Source organism: Ammospiza caudacuta, chromosome 2 (assembly GCF_027887145.1).
Source record: "Ammospiza caudacuta isolate bAmmCau1 chromosome 2, bAmmCau1.pri, whole genome shotgun sequence".
Taxonomy (NCBI): domain Eukaryota; kingdom Metazoa; phylum Chordata; class Aves; order Passeriformes; family Passerellidae; genus Ammospiza; species Ammospiza caudacuta.
The window spans coordinates 107,454,538-107,472,410 of NC_080594.1; the positions used below are offsets into that span (position 1 = coordinate 107,454,538).

A 17,873-nucleotide genomic window follows, 5' to 3' on the forward strand; every position below is an offset into this window, starting at 1 on the left:
TGGAATACCTAACCATGGAATAACAAAGATGTTTAGAAGCATTTTGAATCTGATTTACTTTGCATTTTCTTCCCTGCTCTTTTTAGAAAGTTAATGTATCACACAAACACGTATTTCATGTTATCCTTGCCCCATTCCTCATATTCACTGATTAATTAAGGAGCATTTAAGGTTCACCAACACAGCTTTAAATGCTGTGAGCCACTTGGATTACAGTAACTTGTAATGCATCAAGCCCCAAAAGAGAGACTCATGGAAATGACAGCAAATGATGAAAGAGTTTTATTGTGCAAAGATTTCAAACTGCTGGAAATCCTTTTGCATTTCCCTCCACATCACTTTTTCCTCCCCTCCCCTGGGTGGGAATAAGGAAACAGCCAAGTTATTCTATAGCTGGTTCCCACCACGGTAACGTTCTGGTTCCCATTGTGCTGCTCATTCAAGCAAAAACAAGAACAAGCATTAACAGCTCCATTCCCATCCATCCAGCAGACAGGAACTCACAGATGCTTCATTACACACCTCCTGCTGGCACTGATGAGGCAGAGGACGTGTAGAGAAAGGAGGGGGGGGACTCAGACAAAACACAAGAGGCATTGTAATTGTTCCCATTCCCAATTCTGTGAGCTCCTGGTAGCCAAAACATCCTACTACTGTCAAGCTTTCCTCGATGGTAACAAACACAGGCACTGTCAACAGCACCCAGAGAACCTCTCAGATTGTGCAAACATCACATCCGTGAGTTTAAAGAAGACAGGAGGAGGGGAAAAAACAGACATTTTCTGTAACTGGAATTTTATTTTATATATAAATAATAAAGAGACTGAGGGATTTTGAGACTTGCTACTTGCAATGTTGATCCTGCAATGGGACAAGCATGGGCAGCCTTGAGTCCCTGTGCAGAACAGGGGACAGAGTCTCAGGACTGACCCAACACAAGGGGTGTCCTTTCACAGCAGCCATGGCAGCAGCCCGAGCAGCAGATCACCAGACTGCCCTGGGGCAGAAGGCAGATTAGTCACATTCAAAATGGATTCAGGTGGTTTTCATCTTTTTCTTGGGAAAGTGTTGCTCATATCTATATTTTTATTCACCTATAACCAAAGAAAGGGGACAGAGGTTAAGGGGGAGAGGAATGGAGGGAGAAAGCAGAATGAAATTAATCACAGGCCCTTTCATTTTTACAGTGTAATCAAAACTTTTTTCTTTGATGTGGCAAGTTGATCAAAATCTGTTTGAGGAATATTCTCAAAACCAATTTGCTTGCAGTAGAGATATTTAACTCTTCATATTACTGACATTAGAGCACTAATCATCATGTCTGTTCTAGAGGACTCAATTCCCATAGTTGAACTAAATGGAAAGACAAAAGAGAACACTTCAAAACAAACACCAACTGGAATCTTGTATAATAAACCAACTTTCTCAAAAATAATTCTTTTAAATTCCCACCAAATGCATGTTTTCCTAATCTTCTTTACTCTGGAGCAAGACTACGGCAATTTAACTCAAAGAACTGGAATTACATAAATATAGATCTGGAACAGAGTGCAAATGAGATATGCCATCTTCATGGAAAAACACAAAAACCTGTCACTTCTGTGCAACTCCCAAATACAACAGCTGGATAAAATTAAAATTTTTTTTCTTCTACAGTGGGATGTGGTTTGAGCTGAAGTTTGCATATAATTTTTGATGACAAACTATAATAAAGGAGGTGCAGTGCTGCTGGTTTTTGGAACAGAGAAATATGTTGTCTTCAACCCAATATGATTTTGTCCTTGGCTGACCATTCACAGTTCAGAGACCCATGCTGTGGCAAATCATGGAGGAAATGACATTGTCTTTATTTTAGTAACCACATTCAACTAGGAATATTCCCAACAGTTGAAAATGCAGTGAGATTTTTAGGACTGATCTCATCCAAAATAAAAAATGTGTCTTTTCAAAGATCACAGCAATGTTCTCCAACCTTTGGGATCACCCAAATCCAACAAAACATCTGGACTTGGGTATGGAGTTAAATGACAGGATTTGATTTCAAGCACAAGTAACAAACTGCCACCCCCGCAGTGCAGCTGAACTCGATACTGAATTGAACTTTCACCATCTGCTTGCCCTAGGTCACAAACCCAGCAGTTCCCTTCATGTGCCTCCTCCAGAAACAACAGGAGGTCAAGCATGTAGGTTTCAAAACCAGGAGCACTCAGGTTCTTCAAGCACCTGGGCAATTTATCTTCACTCTCTTAAAACCTTCCTCAAACAAGGAAAATGTGCCTGAAGCAAAAGGCTGACATTTCAAAAAGTGAATAAAAAAATTCTATTCATAGCAAGAAATTCTAAAAGAAAATAAAACCTATTTATGGATTTCTGTTTGAACCTTGATATTTGTGCAGTGTCACAAATAGAAGTTCAGTTTTCTTGGGTTTTTATCATTTAGTAGCTCTGTCCTAGCTGACAAGAAGCACAACAATATTTCAGTGAATTTTAGAGAGGCTTTTCTTCCTCTCAGTTCTCTTGGGATTCTTTACAGAAAAAAATATTCAAAAATACTTCCATTATTTTTTTAGTTTTTATTTTAAATTACTATCTTACAAACTACTTGGAAAACATGTATTTTTAAAGACTTTGTATTCATAGCTCTAAAGGGAAAGCTAAGGTACTCAGTACATCAGCCAGTCAACAAGCTCACATTGCTGTTGTGAGAATTAGCAATAACAATTAAAACACTTTAACATTAAAAACCAGGTTTTCTTTTGAAGCTGCCCATGAGGCAGTGGAACACTGCTGCTCAGCAGATGGGTGATTCCACCACATCTGCAAACATGTGTGACTGATGCTGGGGCATGACAAAAAACTGATGCAGTTTGCCAGATCTGGACTTTATTTACACAGGTTGGCAGCAAGGAAAAAAAATAAGATTATTCTGGTAAATGCAATACTGCACACAAAAATGATGAGGAGTACCAACAATGCCAGGATCCCTTTCTGATGAAAAATAAGTTCTTAACATGATGCAACAATAATAGAGGGCAAAGAGAAGCAAGTAGAAAACATGTTCAGAAGAGACATTCTTTATCAACTGATAACAGAGCAGACATCTGACATTTTGTGCTAAATTATGTCCAATTATGTTATAATTATTTGTAATAAGCCTCAAATACAGAGCAATTTTTATCCTATGAAACCAAACCACCACAAAATGTCAAGAGGATGTTTCTGTTTTGCTCTTTTAGAAACTGTAACCATAGGACTTGCTTGAGTTTAGAACACAGCCCTGAGGCCAAGTCAGAACTGGTATCTCAACTCAAGTTTCTGCCTTGGAGAGCCTGCAAAATGCTGCCTTCATTTCCTCCATCTTCTGCTCCCAACAGGACTCATTTGGGAGCTGCATTAACGTGAAAGGTCAGGCACATCATGGACTTTTACAGGCTGTAAGGCAGTGCTGCACCCTGGCACTCACAAATCTTTAGGGAAAACTTATCAGCAGGGAAGAGGTTTCTTTCCCCACCCTAATACTTGTGCAAGCATGACAAAAAAGGCAGAGAGGTTTCTGGTAGGGAAGGCAGAAATGGGAAGATAAAAAAGAAAATAAAAGGCCAAAACCAACCAACACCACAAAGACAAGGCTTTCCTCAATTAATTCAGAACCCTTCAAACACACATGCATTTACTTGTTATGCTCTAAAGATGAAAATTTAGAATTCTTAACTTGAACAGTGTTAGGGAGTGCATATATTCTTGACAAATTTTAGGACAAATAAAATTATCTGTCTGCACTCTCCTAATCATTATGAAGAAAACTACAAGTCAAACTTGAAAGTGTTCAGCTTTTCCCAGTTACTCTGCTGTTTAGCCACAAACTCTTACCAGTCTTTATCCTTTACCTGTCTGATGCCAGGTGATGTAGCATTCTACTTCTGGATCTGCTCTTTATTTGAAGCAGCATGGACTTCCAGGGGCTTGTCACCCACTGCATCACCCTTGAGGAAGAAAAAAAATATGCACAGCATTTCAAATGAGGCATGATTAATGTTTTTACCAGAACAGAAACCCCCTTCAAAAGCTAAAACAAAAATATCTCACAAAATCAAGTGCTTCATGAGACTAATTCAGTATAATACACTCAAATATGATCTTCTACCAAACACCTTCTAGACTTTAGTCTTCCTGTAGCTAGCCAAGCAATTAAAGGGTTTAAAAGAACAAGTATTTTCAACAGAAGTGCTTTAATTGAATCATTTTGCCTGTATTAATAACAGAGGATGAATACCCATAGAGTAGTTGCTATTTTGCATTCTCTGAATTCTGTGTGGATTTATACAATAGATCCCTTTCAGCACATACCCTTTTAGAGGGTGTTCTCACACTTTCCCCAACATTAATGACAGAAATCAAGGAATGAAGAGAAGCTTGTTACAGGGTCTGGTCTATCTATCTGCCAAGATGCTATAACAAACATGCATTTGATTACAGCTTTAAATAGATATCCATTTAAAAATACTTAAAGGGCCACACACATGGCTTGGGGACTGAAGCACATAGCAGGACCAGCTGAGATGAGGATCTGTTCAGACTGGTGAGGACCACACAGAGGGGGAACCTAATTCCAATCCACAATTTCCTAATGGGCATTTACATGTTTGGAAGAGCCACGTCCTTCTCAGAGGTTCACATCTAAAGGACAGGGAGAAAAGGACAGAGGAGCATGGCAGATTTCTCTTACTTCAAAGGGCAAAAAATTATAAATGTATCACAGCACTGATCATTGAAGCAGGTTTTCCTGCCAACTTTCTAAATCTCCATCCCAGGAAATATTCAGCACGTGATTACATAAGGCCTGAAGCACCAAATCTAATTTTGAAACTGCCTCTGCTCTGAACAGGAGTTTGGGTGAAATAATCAGAGGTGGCACCCACCCTCAATTGTTATTAAATTCTACACATGGAAATTAAATGGCATTTCCTCTTTGTTCTAGAAGGCTATTTTTACCAACATGACTTAATTAAAAAGATGATTGGTGACAGCCAAAACAGCTTCACTAATGGCAAAGTGTGCCTGACAAATGTGGTGGCCTTTTGTAACAGGGTTCCAGCAGTGGTGGACCAGGAAGAGTGACTGATGTCATCTGTGACTTGTGCCAAGTGCTTGACACTGTCCTGCAGGACAGCCTTGTCTCTGAACTGCAGAGACATTGATTTGATGGATGGAGCACTTGGCAGATAAGGAATTGGCTGGATGGTCACACAGAGCTGCAGACATCACTCTGATGTCTGAGAGACACCAGGGACAAGTGCTGGCGTCATCTTATTGCAGAGGTTCCATACTGTTGTCTCCTTATTGCAAAAGTTCCATATCTTCTTGATACTGTCTCATGGGCAGCTCCTCAGAGCACTGACTTTCTTCTCCACAAAGCAGCCAGCTAACTCCAGTTCCCTTCTTGCCCAGCCACCCCACTCTTTTATAGCATCTTCTCCTTGGTTACAGCTGTGGCCTGGTAAGGTCAGGCCTGCTCCTAATCTTTGCTAATTGGCCCAGCTGCAGCTCCTTAGGGGTAAGATTACTTTCTACACCATCTTTATTTTCCTGTATTCTATCCCACTACAAGTGGTGCTCCTCAGGGGTCAGTGCTGGGACTGGCACTGACACCTCTGACAGCAGCAGGGACCTGGGACCCTCGGCAGTCTGCCAACAATCCCCAGCTGTGTGCTGCTCAAGATGCTGCAGGGAAGGGATGTCATCATCCACAGGGATTTACAGGCTTCAAACATGGGCCCGTGGGAACCTCATGAAGTTCAGCAAGGCCAAGTGCAGGGTCCTGTACCTGGGTCAGGACAATCCCAAGCACAAACAGAAGAGAATGGATTGAGTAGAGTATGGATTGGGTAGAGAATGGGTAGAGAATGGATTGAGAACAGCCCTGGGGAGAAGGATTTGGGGATGCTGGTTGATGAAAACCTCAACATGACCCAGCAATGTGCCCTTGCAGCCCAGAAACCAGCCACACCCTGGGCTGCTTCAAAAGTAGCGTGGGCAGCAGGTCTGCTTTGCTCCTGGAAGCACACCAGGAGTGCTGTGTCCAGCTCTGGGGCCTGGGACATCACAAGGATGGGGATTTGCTGGAGCAAATCCAGTGGAGGCCAGGGGATCATCAGAGGGCTGGAGCACCTCTTCTACAGAGACAGGCTGAGAGAGTTGGGATTGTTCACCCTGGAACAGAGCAGGCTTTGGGAAAACTTCTAGCAGCTCTCCAGTGCCTTAAGGGGGCCACAAGAGAGCTGGAGAGGGACTTTTCAGAAGGGCCTGTAGTGACAGACAAGGGGGAATGGCTTCAAACTGGAAGAAGGCAGGTTTAGATTCCATATCAGGAAGAAATTCGTTGCTGTGAGGGTGGTGAGGCCTTGGAACAGGTTGTCCAGAGAAGCTGCTGATGCCCCATCCCTGGAAGTGTTGAAGACCACGATGGATGGGGCTCTGAGAAACCTGATCTAGTGGAAGCTGCTCCTGCAGGGGGCTGGAACTAGATTATCTTTAAGATTCCTTCAATCCCAAACTATTCTGTGATTCTGCAATACTAAATGTGACGGAAAATGTAGCAAAGGAAGCTAGAAGAGACTGGAAAATATTTCAAAGAATGGGTCAAATTTATATATTACCAGTTCAACATGATAAGGCACCAAGTCTGTGCAATCCTGCATATGCTGTGCTGGAGACATGGACTCAATATATCAAGATTCAATTATGAAGATATTTCTTAAATGTCTTATTCAAAAAATGCCTAGCAAGACATTTAAAATGTAATTACTTCTTTGAAAAATCCATTTCTACTCTAGGTATTTCATAGTAGGGGAAATCGCATCCACAAACCACACCCATTTCAAAATAATAATCTACTCTGTAATTTGCCTGTACAGGAACTTTTAAGCTATGACATTTTACTAAAATTTACAATGAATAATCTGACTAACGATGCCTCATCTCAGAGTTTACTCAATCCTGAACAAATGAAGTAAAAATAAGCTCCTCACAGAGAAGGCTGTGTTTTTCCAGTTTCTTGTTTTAACTTGTAAAAAGTAATTATTGTCTAGGTAAGGGGTTTTTTTGGTTTTTTTTTTTTTTAATGTCCTGAAAGAGGAAAACAATCTAAAGCAACACACACACATGCACAAGGGAAGAGTTGTCTTGCTAAATTCCTTTGTTTGTATGAGCTGAGAAGATCTCATCACAGGCCTTGCCTTCAGTATAACTGTTAACCTGAGTTATTTAATTCAAGCCAATCCACCGATAGACTGTCATTCCTCACACAGTCATTTGCTGAATTAGCAATTAAGAAGTTTTTAACTCCAACCAAGTATATGCCCACAGTGTAAATAGTGAGCTCGAGCAGTAATGTGAGTTAGCCAGAAAAGGACTTTCTGTGGCACAGGCACATCATTTAGAAAAAAGTGCCAAAGTCCTCTAGCACACTCAAAACCAGGTCAGAAGCACAAAATGTGTTTAGATCAATGACTCAGAAGACAGACTTCCTCTGTGCCAGGGTACCCTCTCATAATCAGAAGCAGGCACATATTCAAGACAGTCTTTCTGCTTTCTGGCTCCACACAACCACTCCATAACAAATCTGGGTAGCCAGACGAGGTCACACATTGGAGCTCTACTTCACAGCAGAAAAGGAAATATTTTGCATTCTTGTGTTTCTGACTGTTTCAAGTGAAAGGTGACTGATAAGACATCCCCATAATACATTTATTATCAAATGTTCAATATATAGGGATTCCTTGGAATTAAAAAAAATCATTATTTGAAACTAAAAATAACACTGGTACTAAGGGGACTGTACAGTTTCAGCACATGAGTGATTCAAAACCACCCCAACTTAGCTCACACAGCATCTAACAGAGATACACTGAGACCTAAACTTTAAACAACAAACTTCACAAAAAACCCACCATGATTACTCTGAAAATTTTCCTTCCATACAAAGAAAAAGCCCCCAAAGCAAACCAGCTAATGTCAAACCCCCAAATGTGAGGTGCCTCCTTCCCTTGCATTACAGTTGAACCACGTGCACAAGTTTCTGTTGCTACCTCAGAAGTCTTGCAGATGGCCATACCCTTTTACACTAATCTTAGAAATTACAACTTCAAAAGTATGTAAGATAGGTGTGTATCTTTTGTGTTTATGGAAACTCTTGAAAGGGAAAGTCTGGCCACTAGGAAAAAAAAAACCAAAAACCAACACAGCTGCAAGCTGCAAAACAAAAACAAAGGCTCACCTGGGCTCACAGATTAATAATTTACCTTCTTTCCTCTTTGGTTTGCAATGTATTGCTTGGAATAAAGAAAACATCACTGTCTTACCTTATTCATCCCCCCCTAGTCAATCAGTAACTTCTTCTTCTTTTACTTAACTTGACCTTGAACTTAAATTTTCACAAAAATATGAAGTACTTTCAAAAATGTTGCTTTAAGCGGCCCTTAGAGAGATCAACTTTTTGCAGAGTACATTCTTTCTGTCCATCCACTTCTAGCACATCTAAATTCCCCACTGCCCAGACTAAGGATCCACTCCATAAGAAGTCTGTTTGTATTTCTTACAAGTTTCATATTGTTTTTATTCCTACTACCAAACAATAAAAGGAGGGCATGTGACAAGAAACAGCATTTTTGCCAGAAGTAGATGTTTATCTTTTAGTTGAGATGACCAAACTTTTGCCTGCCTATTCAGAACCCACCAAAGCCAAGCCTAACAAGCATTTTCTGTAGAATAAGCTTCGTCAGCTGCTTATGTTGTGTTTTAAAAGATGACCAAAATACATGGGACTTCAAAACTCTCTTAAAAGACAATTTAAGGTTTGTTATGGTCACAATCTGTGATGCTGACAGTGAGGCTCCCCAGTCAAAACACTGACACCACAATTTTCAACAGAGCTTTCAGGTGAGGAAGGTTCTGGTCCACAATTTCCTTGACACTTGTTTTAAGCAAGTACAGGAAATCAGCCAAAGCTGAGCCCTCTTTGCACCTGGAGACATTTTGTAACCAGCCAGCACTTAATAAAATACCCAGAGATTGCCATAGAGATACACTTTAAATATATGTATATATAAATATAAAATATATTTATATAGTTTACATGTGTAATAAAAACATATGGGTTGAAAAACTGTATGTATCATGTATTGCTAAGTCACTGGTGGTGTCCATCAGCACACCAGTCAGGAAGGAAAACCAAATAATATGTCATAAAGGTTTCTCAGTCTCTGAAGCTGAGAGGGAAATTAGTTTTCTGTGAGATCTCAACAGATGGGCCAAAGTGGGAAAGAGCAAACACAAGAAGAAAGGAACAAGGGCTGAAAGAAGGGTGTACTTAGAGCTGTAGTGCTGTTCTGCTTTTACACAATTTGGCCTCTTCACTAAAAACAAGGGGTGCCCAATTCAGTGCTGCTGGAAGAGAGAGAATCCAAAATTGTTAAAAATACAGCAAAAGTCTTTGAATGGTATGGAGACAAGATGAAGTGAGAACTAATAGAAGAAAATTATTTTTCTCTGTGCTTCAGTTCTAGCAGAGAGATTTTATCCTGACATCCTGAAGAGCTCCATCCTTCAACAGCACATTAAAAACATTTATCTGCCTGACTTGCTCTGTGGAGGGGCTGCAGCCACAGTGTTTTGAAATGGAGGCACAGAAGGTCCCAGAATTCATCTTTCTTGGCAGAACTCAGAATTCAGTTGATATGACCTCAATCTGGCACAGGATTTTGTTTCATAAAACCTTCAGCAAATTAACATACCACATTTATTTTAATGACATATTGCTACACAAACATGAAGTTATGCACAGCTGTGGTACCTATGACTATCAAACAAATTATGAGCAACGTAACAAATTAACAGAAGCCAAGAAGAGCCACCCAAATACTGCTTGACTATTTGCAAGAATCCTTTGTGTAGCAACAGGAAAATGCTGGAGTAAATGTCACAAAAACAAAAATAATGTCTTTTGCTCTGGCATAGTTTCATGAAATGGGTTACATCTGCTGCAACAACAACTCAAGAGTCACATTTAGACCTGTCTTCACTAGTTCAGGAATCCAGCTGCCTAGAATGACAATAAGAAATACATGTACAAAAGCAACCAAATTCTTCCACAAGGTTGTCAAATTAAGACAGAAGTGACAGAATCTATCCTACAATGCTTTGCCAATTTTAGTTTATGATAGTTAAAAGCATTTTCTTCCATGACACTTCTGTATGAGTAAAAGCCTTCAATAAAAAAAATAGAACTTAAACAGAAATTCTTCTGCTTGAAAAATTGATAGTGATTTGGTGGTGCTGATAATCTGTAGGATTATTTCCACATGAAAAAAACCTAAACCAAACCCATCTCTACCCACCCAGATTCCCAACTGCATGTTTTGTATGGTTTCACCAACCCTGGCCAAAGGAAGCTTCAGGACAAACTTCTTCCATCAGAATCACTTCTCATTCCCCCTTCTAGACAAAAGCATGTGACTCCTGACAGCTGCTGCTCAGCCTCTGTGCACAGCAGGGAGACAGGAGCCTCTCCTGAGGAACTCTGAGGACACAGCCCCAGCAGGGCTGCTTGCCTCAGTGGTAATGGGAAATGCAAGCAGTTCCATCAAGTGACCAAGTACTGCTTCTTCATTTGAGTCACAGGGGTTTGGGCCTTGTCTAATCCATCACAGCAGCAGCAGCTCACACTGACAGCACCTGAACAATGAGATGAACTTTTGCAGAACACCCATCCATGAGCATTTTGCTCCTTTGTGCAAGTAACGTGCTTTGGCAACTAAGGGGTGTGATTTAAAGGTTCTGCAAGGAGGAAGAGAAGGAAGTGTGTTTACTTAGTGGTCTGAAATTCTGCAGGCTGTTTGTTTTTCTGCTGAGGTAGCAAGTGCTTGAATAAGCCTTATAGCAAAATGAAAGTGTCAAAAGTTTTTGCCTTTCAATAACAACCATGTGTTCCCTTTTGAAAGCCTGGGACACAATAAAAGAAAAACTTCAGCTATTTTTTACTAATGCTGTCAGTTTGTCTTTCTGAAATATTTTAATATTCTCTCTTTTTTGAGTTTCTTTTTGACAGCCTAGCTTTCAGGAAAGCTACAGGACAATTAACCAACCTTTGTTTATCCAAGTTCATTTACTGAAGTGCCTTGGGCCAGGACAGGGTGAGTATCCACTGATGAAAGTCCTCCCTCTCAGGAGACTCAGCAGCTGCCAGCACATGCGAACACTTCCCCAGCCCAGCTTGTCTGGAACTAGTCCTACACCCAGCCTCAGCAAGGGAACTTGGTCCCATCCCCAAGGTCCATCCAAGTGCAATTTTGTCTCCAACACACCTCTCTCCCAGTCTGAGTTCTAATCTGAGTTTAGAAGTGAATTTAAAACAACAGAAGCTTTACATAACACACATGAACTTTTCTTTCTTTAAGCAGCAGCTAAAAAAAAACACCTTAAAACCTTACAGGCTTTCTTTGGCACACATTTCATAAACTTGCTCAGTTCAGCAGTCTCTCACACTATGCTTCACTAAGCCAGGTAAATACATTTCTTAGAATTCTGTTTGCTTATCTGTATCTGATTATACTAAAGGAAGCTTCCAAACAGGATTTCTGAAAGTTTAGCTTGAAGTAAGCCTAATGTTTTTCCACAGCTTAGAAAGAGAGAATGAAAAATTTCTCTTCAGAAATAAAGGCCAAGTCACAGTGGAACAAAACCACTGTTGTTCATAATTTTTTTTTTCTGAAAAGACAGTGGTAAATTCAGAAATCAAGTTCCTCAGACTTCTTACCTTATCACCTTTTTCCCCTGATTTCTTCTTCTTAGGAGTATCCTTCCAAAGAGCTTCTACAGCAATATATCCTTGAAGGCTCCAGTCATACAGCCGTGTGCCAGCAACCTTTGAAACAAAAGTTTTTAGAAAGCATGAACTTAATAACCTGGGGAATATTGCCTTGCTTCTTATTTAAGTAGAAAAAGTCTCATAACACAAGACGTTTAACTCTTCCTGTTCAAGCTCACAATGTACAGAATTAATAAACATCTTGGAAAATAATGTCCCATGAGGAATAAGAAAAAATAATGTGCTAAAAACCTAAGAATATATATCTGTACAAACAGGAGTGGAATGCTTCTGTGTGGAAACAATCCCTGTTTTCTTAGTATTTGACATTCAACATAATTAACATAGGCAAAGTATTTCTTAATTTGACCAGACTCATTTTCAAAGACTCTTCTAAGGGTTGTCATTGTTTTGCAATTTTAGATTTTATTCTCATTTTTTTAGAATTTGCTGATAGATGAATGTTATGAATAACCAGCTGTCAAGTCCCAAAACAGTACACAGCTAGGAAAGACTGTGTTTGCTACATTACACCAGCAAGTATTTTATGACAGGGAAAGGCCCAAAGTCTAATAAAACAGTATCCCTTGTCCCTTATGTACATGGAATTGTAGTATTTATAGCACCCTTAAAAACTAAAGAGTGTTAGGTTTTTATAGCCAGGCTCAGGTCTATACTGACTTTCATATCACTATCTGTTTCTGTAAGAGGAACAGCAAAAAGGCCAATTTGTCCAACTAAATAGCTATTAAACTAAAAAGCTTATGAAATCAAGAACTAAGAAGGTATTTCCCTATCTCCTACAGCAGGCAAAGCCATAAAATGTAAACTCTGCGAACAGCGCAAGTGTAAATGTTTCTGAAACAATCTTCTGATGTTTCTGAACTACATTTTTCAGTTTCTTCCAGTCTCCATCAATTCAGAGACAGTTCAAAGACTTCCTGAGCCAGAAGTGATTTTTATGTGTGTAAAGAGGCCCAAGGAATTTCCCTTCTATGAACGTTTTTTGCAGTTCAAGGGGAAGTGCAGATTTTCAGCATCCCTGTGCCAAGTGGTTCTGCTGCTGGGTACACTGGTGTGAGGAGCCACTTCCCCTCGTTTGTCTGATGTGCAATCAGCAAGGCTGATTACAGCAGTTCCTGCACAATGGCACAAGGATGTGCTTCTGGGCAGACACCATGTGCTGGCTACCTTACAAAGGAGCCTATTGAATAACCAGAATTAAAAGAAAACAAACCCAAATCAGCAACTACACTTCCAAGTCACAACTACATCCAAAATGTAGGCTGTCTTAAATACAAAATGTCCTTTTTGTCACCATATCTAACCAATTATTTTGGTTTAAATAAGTCCATTGGATGCACTCAGTTTTCTCTATAGCTGAAAGTGATGAGTCATCAGAAAAAAGCACATCAAGTGATCCTGTTAAATTTCCAAAACTGCCCAATTTAAATATTTTAGGTATAGACAGTTATTTTGGTTTTCAGTATCATAAGTGTTCATTCTGTAGCATCTAGCACTTCAACAAACCAGCTGGCTCATCTGAAAAAATGGTGGTCTCTTGTGCAAATAGTACAAACCTACCACTGAAAAAGTTTGAAAAATATTGACAATAAACAAAGGGCTGGTTTTGTCTGCAATATCACTGAAGACACAGCTCCCAACATAAAATGAGAAAAAACAACTGTCCTTAAGCTGTATTTTTGTTTCTGCTTAAAAATACTCCATTAAAATATTGAAAACCACACTAAATGCCCAACAGTACAAACTTAAAAATATTCTTATAGTCATATAAGGAGTCACATGACCAAGTGATTTATGAATTGCATTAGATGAGAAACTGGTCATTCAGGTTGCTGGATTAAGTAGCTCCATCACAAGGTACAGCAACCCAGACAGTTCAGTCTGCCAAAACCAACCAAGGTTTCACCAAGGCACAAACCCCCAAGAGCCAGGACCCACAGACACTTCCACAGCTGGAAAATGCAGTTCTAGGCAGACTGGAAGTGCAAGCTGCAAAGCCAACATGCCAAAATACCATTGCTGCTGAATGCAGCACTGTGAGTGGGTCTGTATGCTGAAGTTTGAACAAACAAGTTCAAAAGTCAGATTGAGTGGCTCTCAACAGGGATTCTGAAAGTTTGAGGTGGCCATGGGCCACCAACACCCACTCTGGGCACTCCTGGGGGGGCACCAGTGCTCTCCAAGGCCTAAGGTGGCACACAGCACCCTGAGCACGCATTACTGACCACACTGGATGTCACACACAATCACACATTCAGAGCCTTGATCAGCAATTCTTTATCTGTACACTGAAACTACAAACTGAGAGTGCACTGGTTTTCCTGCACTTACAAAATGCCATTTCAGGAGCCTCCAGCAGCCGCCATGGATGAAGGGACCCCAGGTCCTGCTTTCCAGCTCACAGCTCCTGGAGCCCTGTCCTGCTCTCAGCACAGCTGTTTATGCCTCACAGACTGAACCCAGCAAGGGACAAGGTGCAGGTTCAAAAGACACAGAAATAATGTGGTTTGCTGTCAAAGAAACAAAGCTCTATTGGGAAGCTTTTCTTTCTTTCTAGAAGAATGAAAGCATAACACACAGTACTTTAGTAAAATTGAAAGGTTCTAATAACAAAGGACAAAATTTAATTCCAATTATAGAGTTATTTAAATAACTGCATAATGGAAAGTTCTTTCCAGGTGGAATATAAGCCACAGTAAATACGACGTATTTTGAGTATATTATGATTAGCTGGAAAGCAATAACATTTCAAAACACTAAGTAGGGTTCCACTAGAATAAAATAAGCTTTAGTATTAAATTCAGTTTCCTACCACATATACAGTCTGACCTTTTGTTCAAAGTTATTAAAAATATAGTAATACTGGCAGTGAGGAAATAAATCCCTTACAAATTTGTGATTTATTAAAATGTGATCTATTATTTATTAGATTATTTCCTAAAGCAGGGAAAAAATAATAGTCTATGAATTTGTTCCATCTTCAATTAGATGATTAGTGTCTGAAAACTCCCTGTTACCAATGATGAGCTCTGTTGCTACAACTTCACTTAAGGAAGTCATACATCTTAATTAAAGAAAAATTTTTACCTAAGATGAATTAAGGGTTGGGCCTCAATTACAAATTCCCTTTGCTGTGTTTATTTCCAACTCTCCACTAGAAAGTCTGAAATAAAAGTGGGACAGAAACAAAACCCCCACAACTTAAAAAAACAAAAACAACACAATACCCAGTGAAGGGAATTATACAAGTGTAAAAGAAAAAGCAATGATAAAGTACTTAAGTGTGGAAGAAAAATAAAAATAATATAATATAAAAAATAATTTACATTTATGTTACAGAATATTTTCTACATTGTTTCATGAACTTAGCAAGTGAGCTTTGTACTGCAGGCATTCCTTTCTAGCTTTACAGACATTTTTTGAAAGGCTTATGAAGCATTTAAAAATAATTAATTGACAGGAAAGTGTTTCCAATTTCAGATTAAAGATTAAAAATTCTGGATGGTAAGATATGATATGCTTAAAACTTCGCTTTTTTAAGAAAAGAAAGCACAAGATAGATTAGAGGAACCAAAACAGTATCTAGGATATTACTGTCCCCACAGAAGTTTCCAAATTCAGGACTACTGTCCTGACCAAGTTAACAAAGCTAAACCCATTCCAATCTCCTATCAGATTTTTCATTACAGCCAAACTAAGAACTGTAAATTAATCAAAGAGCAACCATGCACTTCAAAGTTCTCATAAAATAAACTAGGTATTGTGAAGCTGTTAGCACCAAATCCACAGTTAAGCCCGAACTGAGCTTCTTTAAAAACAGTAACATCAGTTTGAACAGTGTTCAATCACTTCCCACTTCACTGTTCAGAAGGCAAGCACAATTTTAATACAGTTTCCAACAGAAATGTCTAAGCTTCTTAAATTTTGATGGGTCTTTTTCTTGCCACTTGTATAATTTTCACTGTCTGAGAATAAGCCAAGAGAATTATCTGTATTTAGAGCGTCTGAATCCTGGAAGCAGTAAAAAAAGATTCCACCAAAGATCAGAGTACCACCATGCTGGCAGAGCTCAAACTCAGCAGTTTTGACTCTCCCTAAGTCAATGACCTTTCAGTTTTTAAAGAATATTATGTGTTCTTGAGAATATCATACACCATTCTGACATCTCAGGGTTATTCACAAGTGGCCAGTAACTAGATGGCAAATTTACGAAAGGCTGAAATAGAATTTGTGAAAGATACAAGTATGTGCACTGTGAGTGGTTAAGGGCTGGATATGAAACACAGTGTGGTGGGGAACTGAGGAATGTGCCAGCACTAAGTGTGGACAGCAAGGCACATGATCTAACATCAGTAAGGGCTGTAAGCAATTCTGCGGTCTCTTCAGTTCTTTCTCTAACAGGAACTCATTTCAGCAACTGCAAGTTAACATGTTTCTTGTGTGCCTGAAAGAACAAATCCATAAATAGGGAAGGCATCCAGTAAGTTTGCAGCAGAATTCTTACCCTGTTCCAGAATGTGCACGCTATCTTTCTTAAAGTCCCAACAAAAAAAAGGCAGAAAATGTCAATAACATTTATCTCAAAATGTTATGATGACTTGTCTATAGAAACTCCTTTTTGTTCTTTCAAGCACTGTTTTCATTTGCTCACAAGATATTTTATGTTTCCTTAGTATTGTAAGTAAGCACACAAACTGTACTCAGCATATTTATGTTAATTTAGTGTTACATGAGGTTAGAGGTTTTGAAAGGAAATTACATTCCTCTAACTGAAGACACTACTGCAGAGGTTAGAAAAAAAAATGTCACTAAAAGGAACAAGTCTGAATATCTTTCAGCCCAGAATGCATCTGTTTTGACAAATTAACAGTAATATTGTTAATTGCCACTGACATGGCTTTTAAACATGGATGACCAGTTAATCTGAAGCTAGGAGGCAACAAATAAACACTTCTGCAAAGAAAGGAATCATCACTGACCTTTGCAATAGCAACTGCTTCCTGAGGGTAATACATGGAGGTACCAATACCCATGAGAGCTGCAGGATACACCAACTTCTTTATTTTTGAACCTGTTTTGTAACAAAAAATCAAAAACCACAAACCATTGATAGAGTATATGTTAGCCAAGTCAGCTGAATGCCCCTATTTTATTTATAAACAATTTTCTTAAATACATTTTAGTGTATTTTCTCTTCCATCCTACCAGTTCCTTAAGAAACATAATCACTCTGATCAGTAAGGGCTCCCCTAATAGTTTGCTAAACTTTTTAAGCCTCACTAAGATCATATCTTAGATTGGTTGTGCACATAAATTCCTTTGGACATGAACTGCTGACCAAGTCTGGGACTAGGACTGGACATATCTAGTCTCCTCTGAGTAGGAGTCTATAAGGAAAGTCTCTGAATGCTGTGACTCAAGAGGAGGATCCTCCCCAGACAGGTCTGTCTGACCCTGTCCTCTATGCAGAAACTGATCAAGTTACCACCAAATCCTTTCAAACCACTGCTTTACATCAATAATCACATTGCTGCTGCTCTCTTGCAAGTGAAGTGCATCACTCCATCTGCAACACGAGTTAAAACTAATTATCTCTAATGGCATTTTAAACCAAGCTGGATGACTGCACAATATTCACATGATTAAACTTTGAATACCATATTTTCTACTTAGTGAGCAGCTGTGCATATTCAAGTGTTATGATTTGACCTGGAGGATTTTAGCTGTACCTTCCAAGAGGGCAATTTCTCCACAAAGACCAAGGAAAGGAAGAATAAAATAAAGAGGACTTTCAGTAACATCAAAATAAAGGGGCACTTCCATTTATGGTTTGAATACTTTCTGGAAATAAAATTCATATTTTAAACTATTATCAGAAAAAAAAAAAGTGTTTAAATTATGGCTCCCATCCTAAAAGATTCACAAATGTAACATTTTTAGTATGAGGTATTTTCATTAAACTTAGGATCCTCTAATCTTTCAATTC

The 17,873-nt window shown here is 39.2% G+C and overlaps 1 protein-coding gene across 3 annotated transcripts in view; it reads right to left on the reverse strand.

Moving 5' to 3' along the window:
* Positions 1 to 259: 259 nt before the first annotated feature.
* The window catches only part of APOO (apolipoprotein O), a 29,442-nt gene continuing 11,828 nt past the window's right edge, over positions 260 to 17,873 (reverse strand). For 2 of the 3 annotated variants that reach the window (XM_058823613.1, XM_058823631.1), the window contains exons 6-9: positions 16,867 to 16,958; positions 11,813 to 11,920; positions 3,888 to 3,983; positions 260 to 1,094 (exon numbers count right to left, since the gene is read on the reverse strand). In XM_058823613.1, coding sequence (XP_058679596.1) covers positions 3,915 to 3,983; positions 11,813 to 11,920; positions 16,867 to 16,958 — 269 coding nt within the window. In that variant the 3' untranslated portion in view covers positions 260 to 1,094; positions 3,888 to 3,914. Of the gene's footprint in view, positions 1,095 to 3,870; positions 3,984 to 11,812; positions 11,921 to 16,866; positions 16,959 to 17,873 lie in introns of all 3 variants that reach the window. The other variant, XM_058823622.1, reaches the window with a different exon arrangement.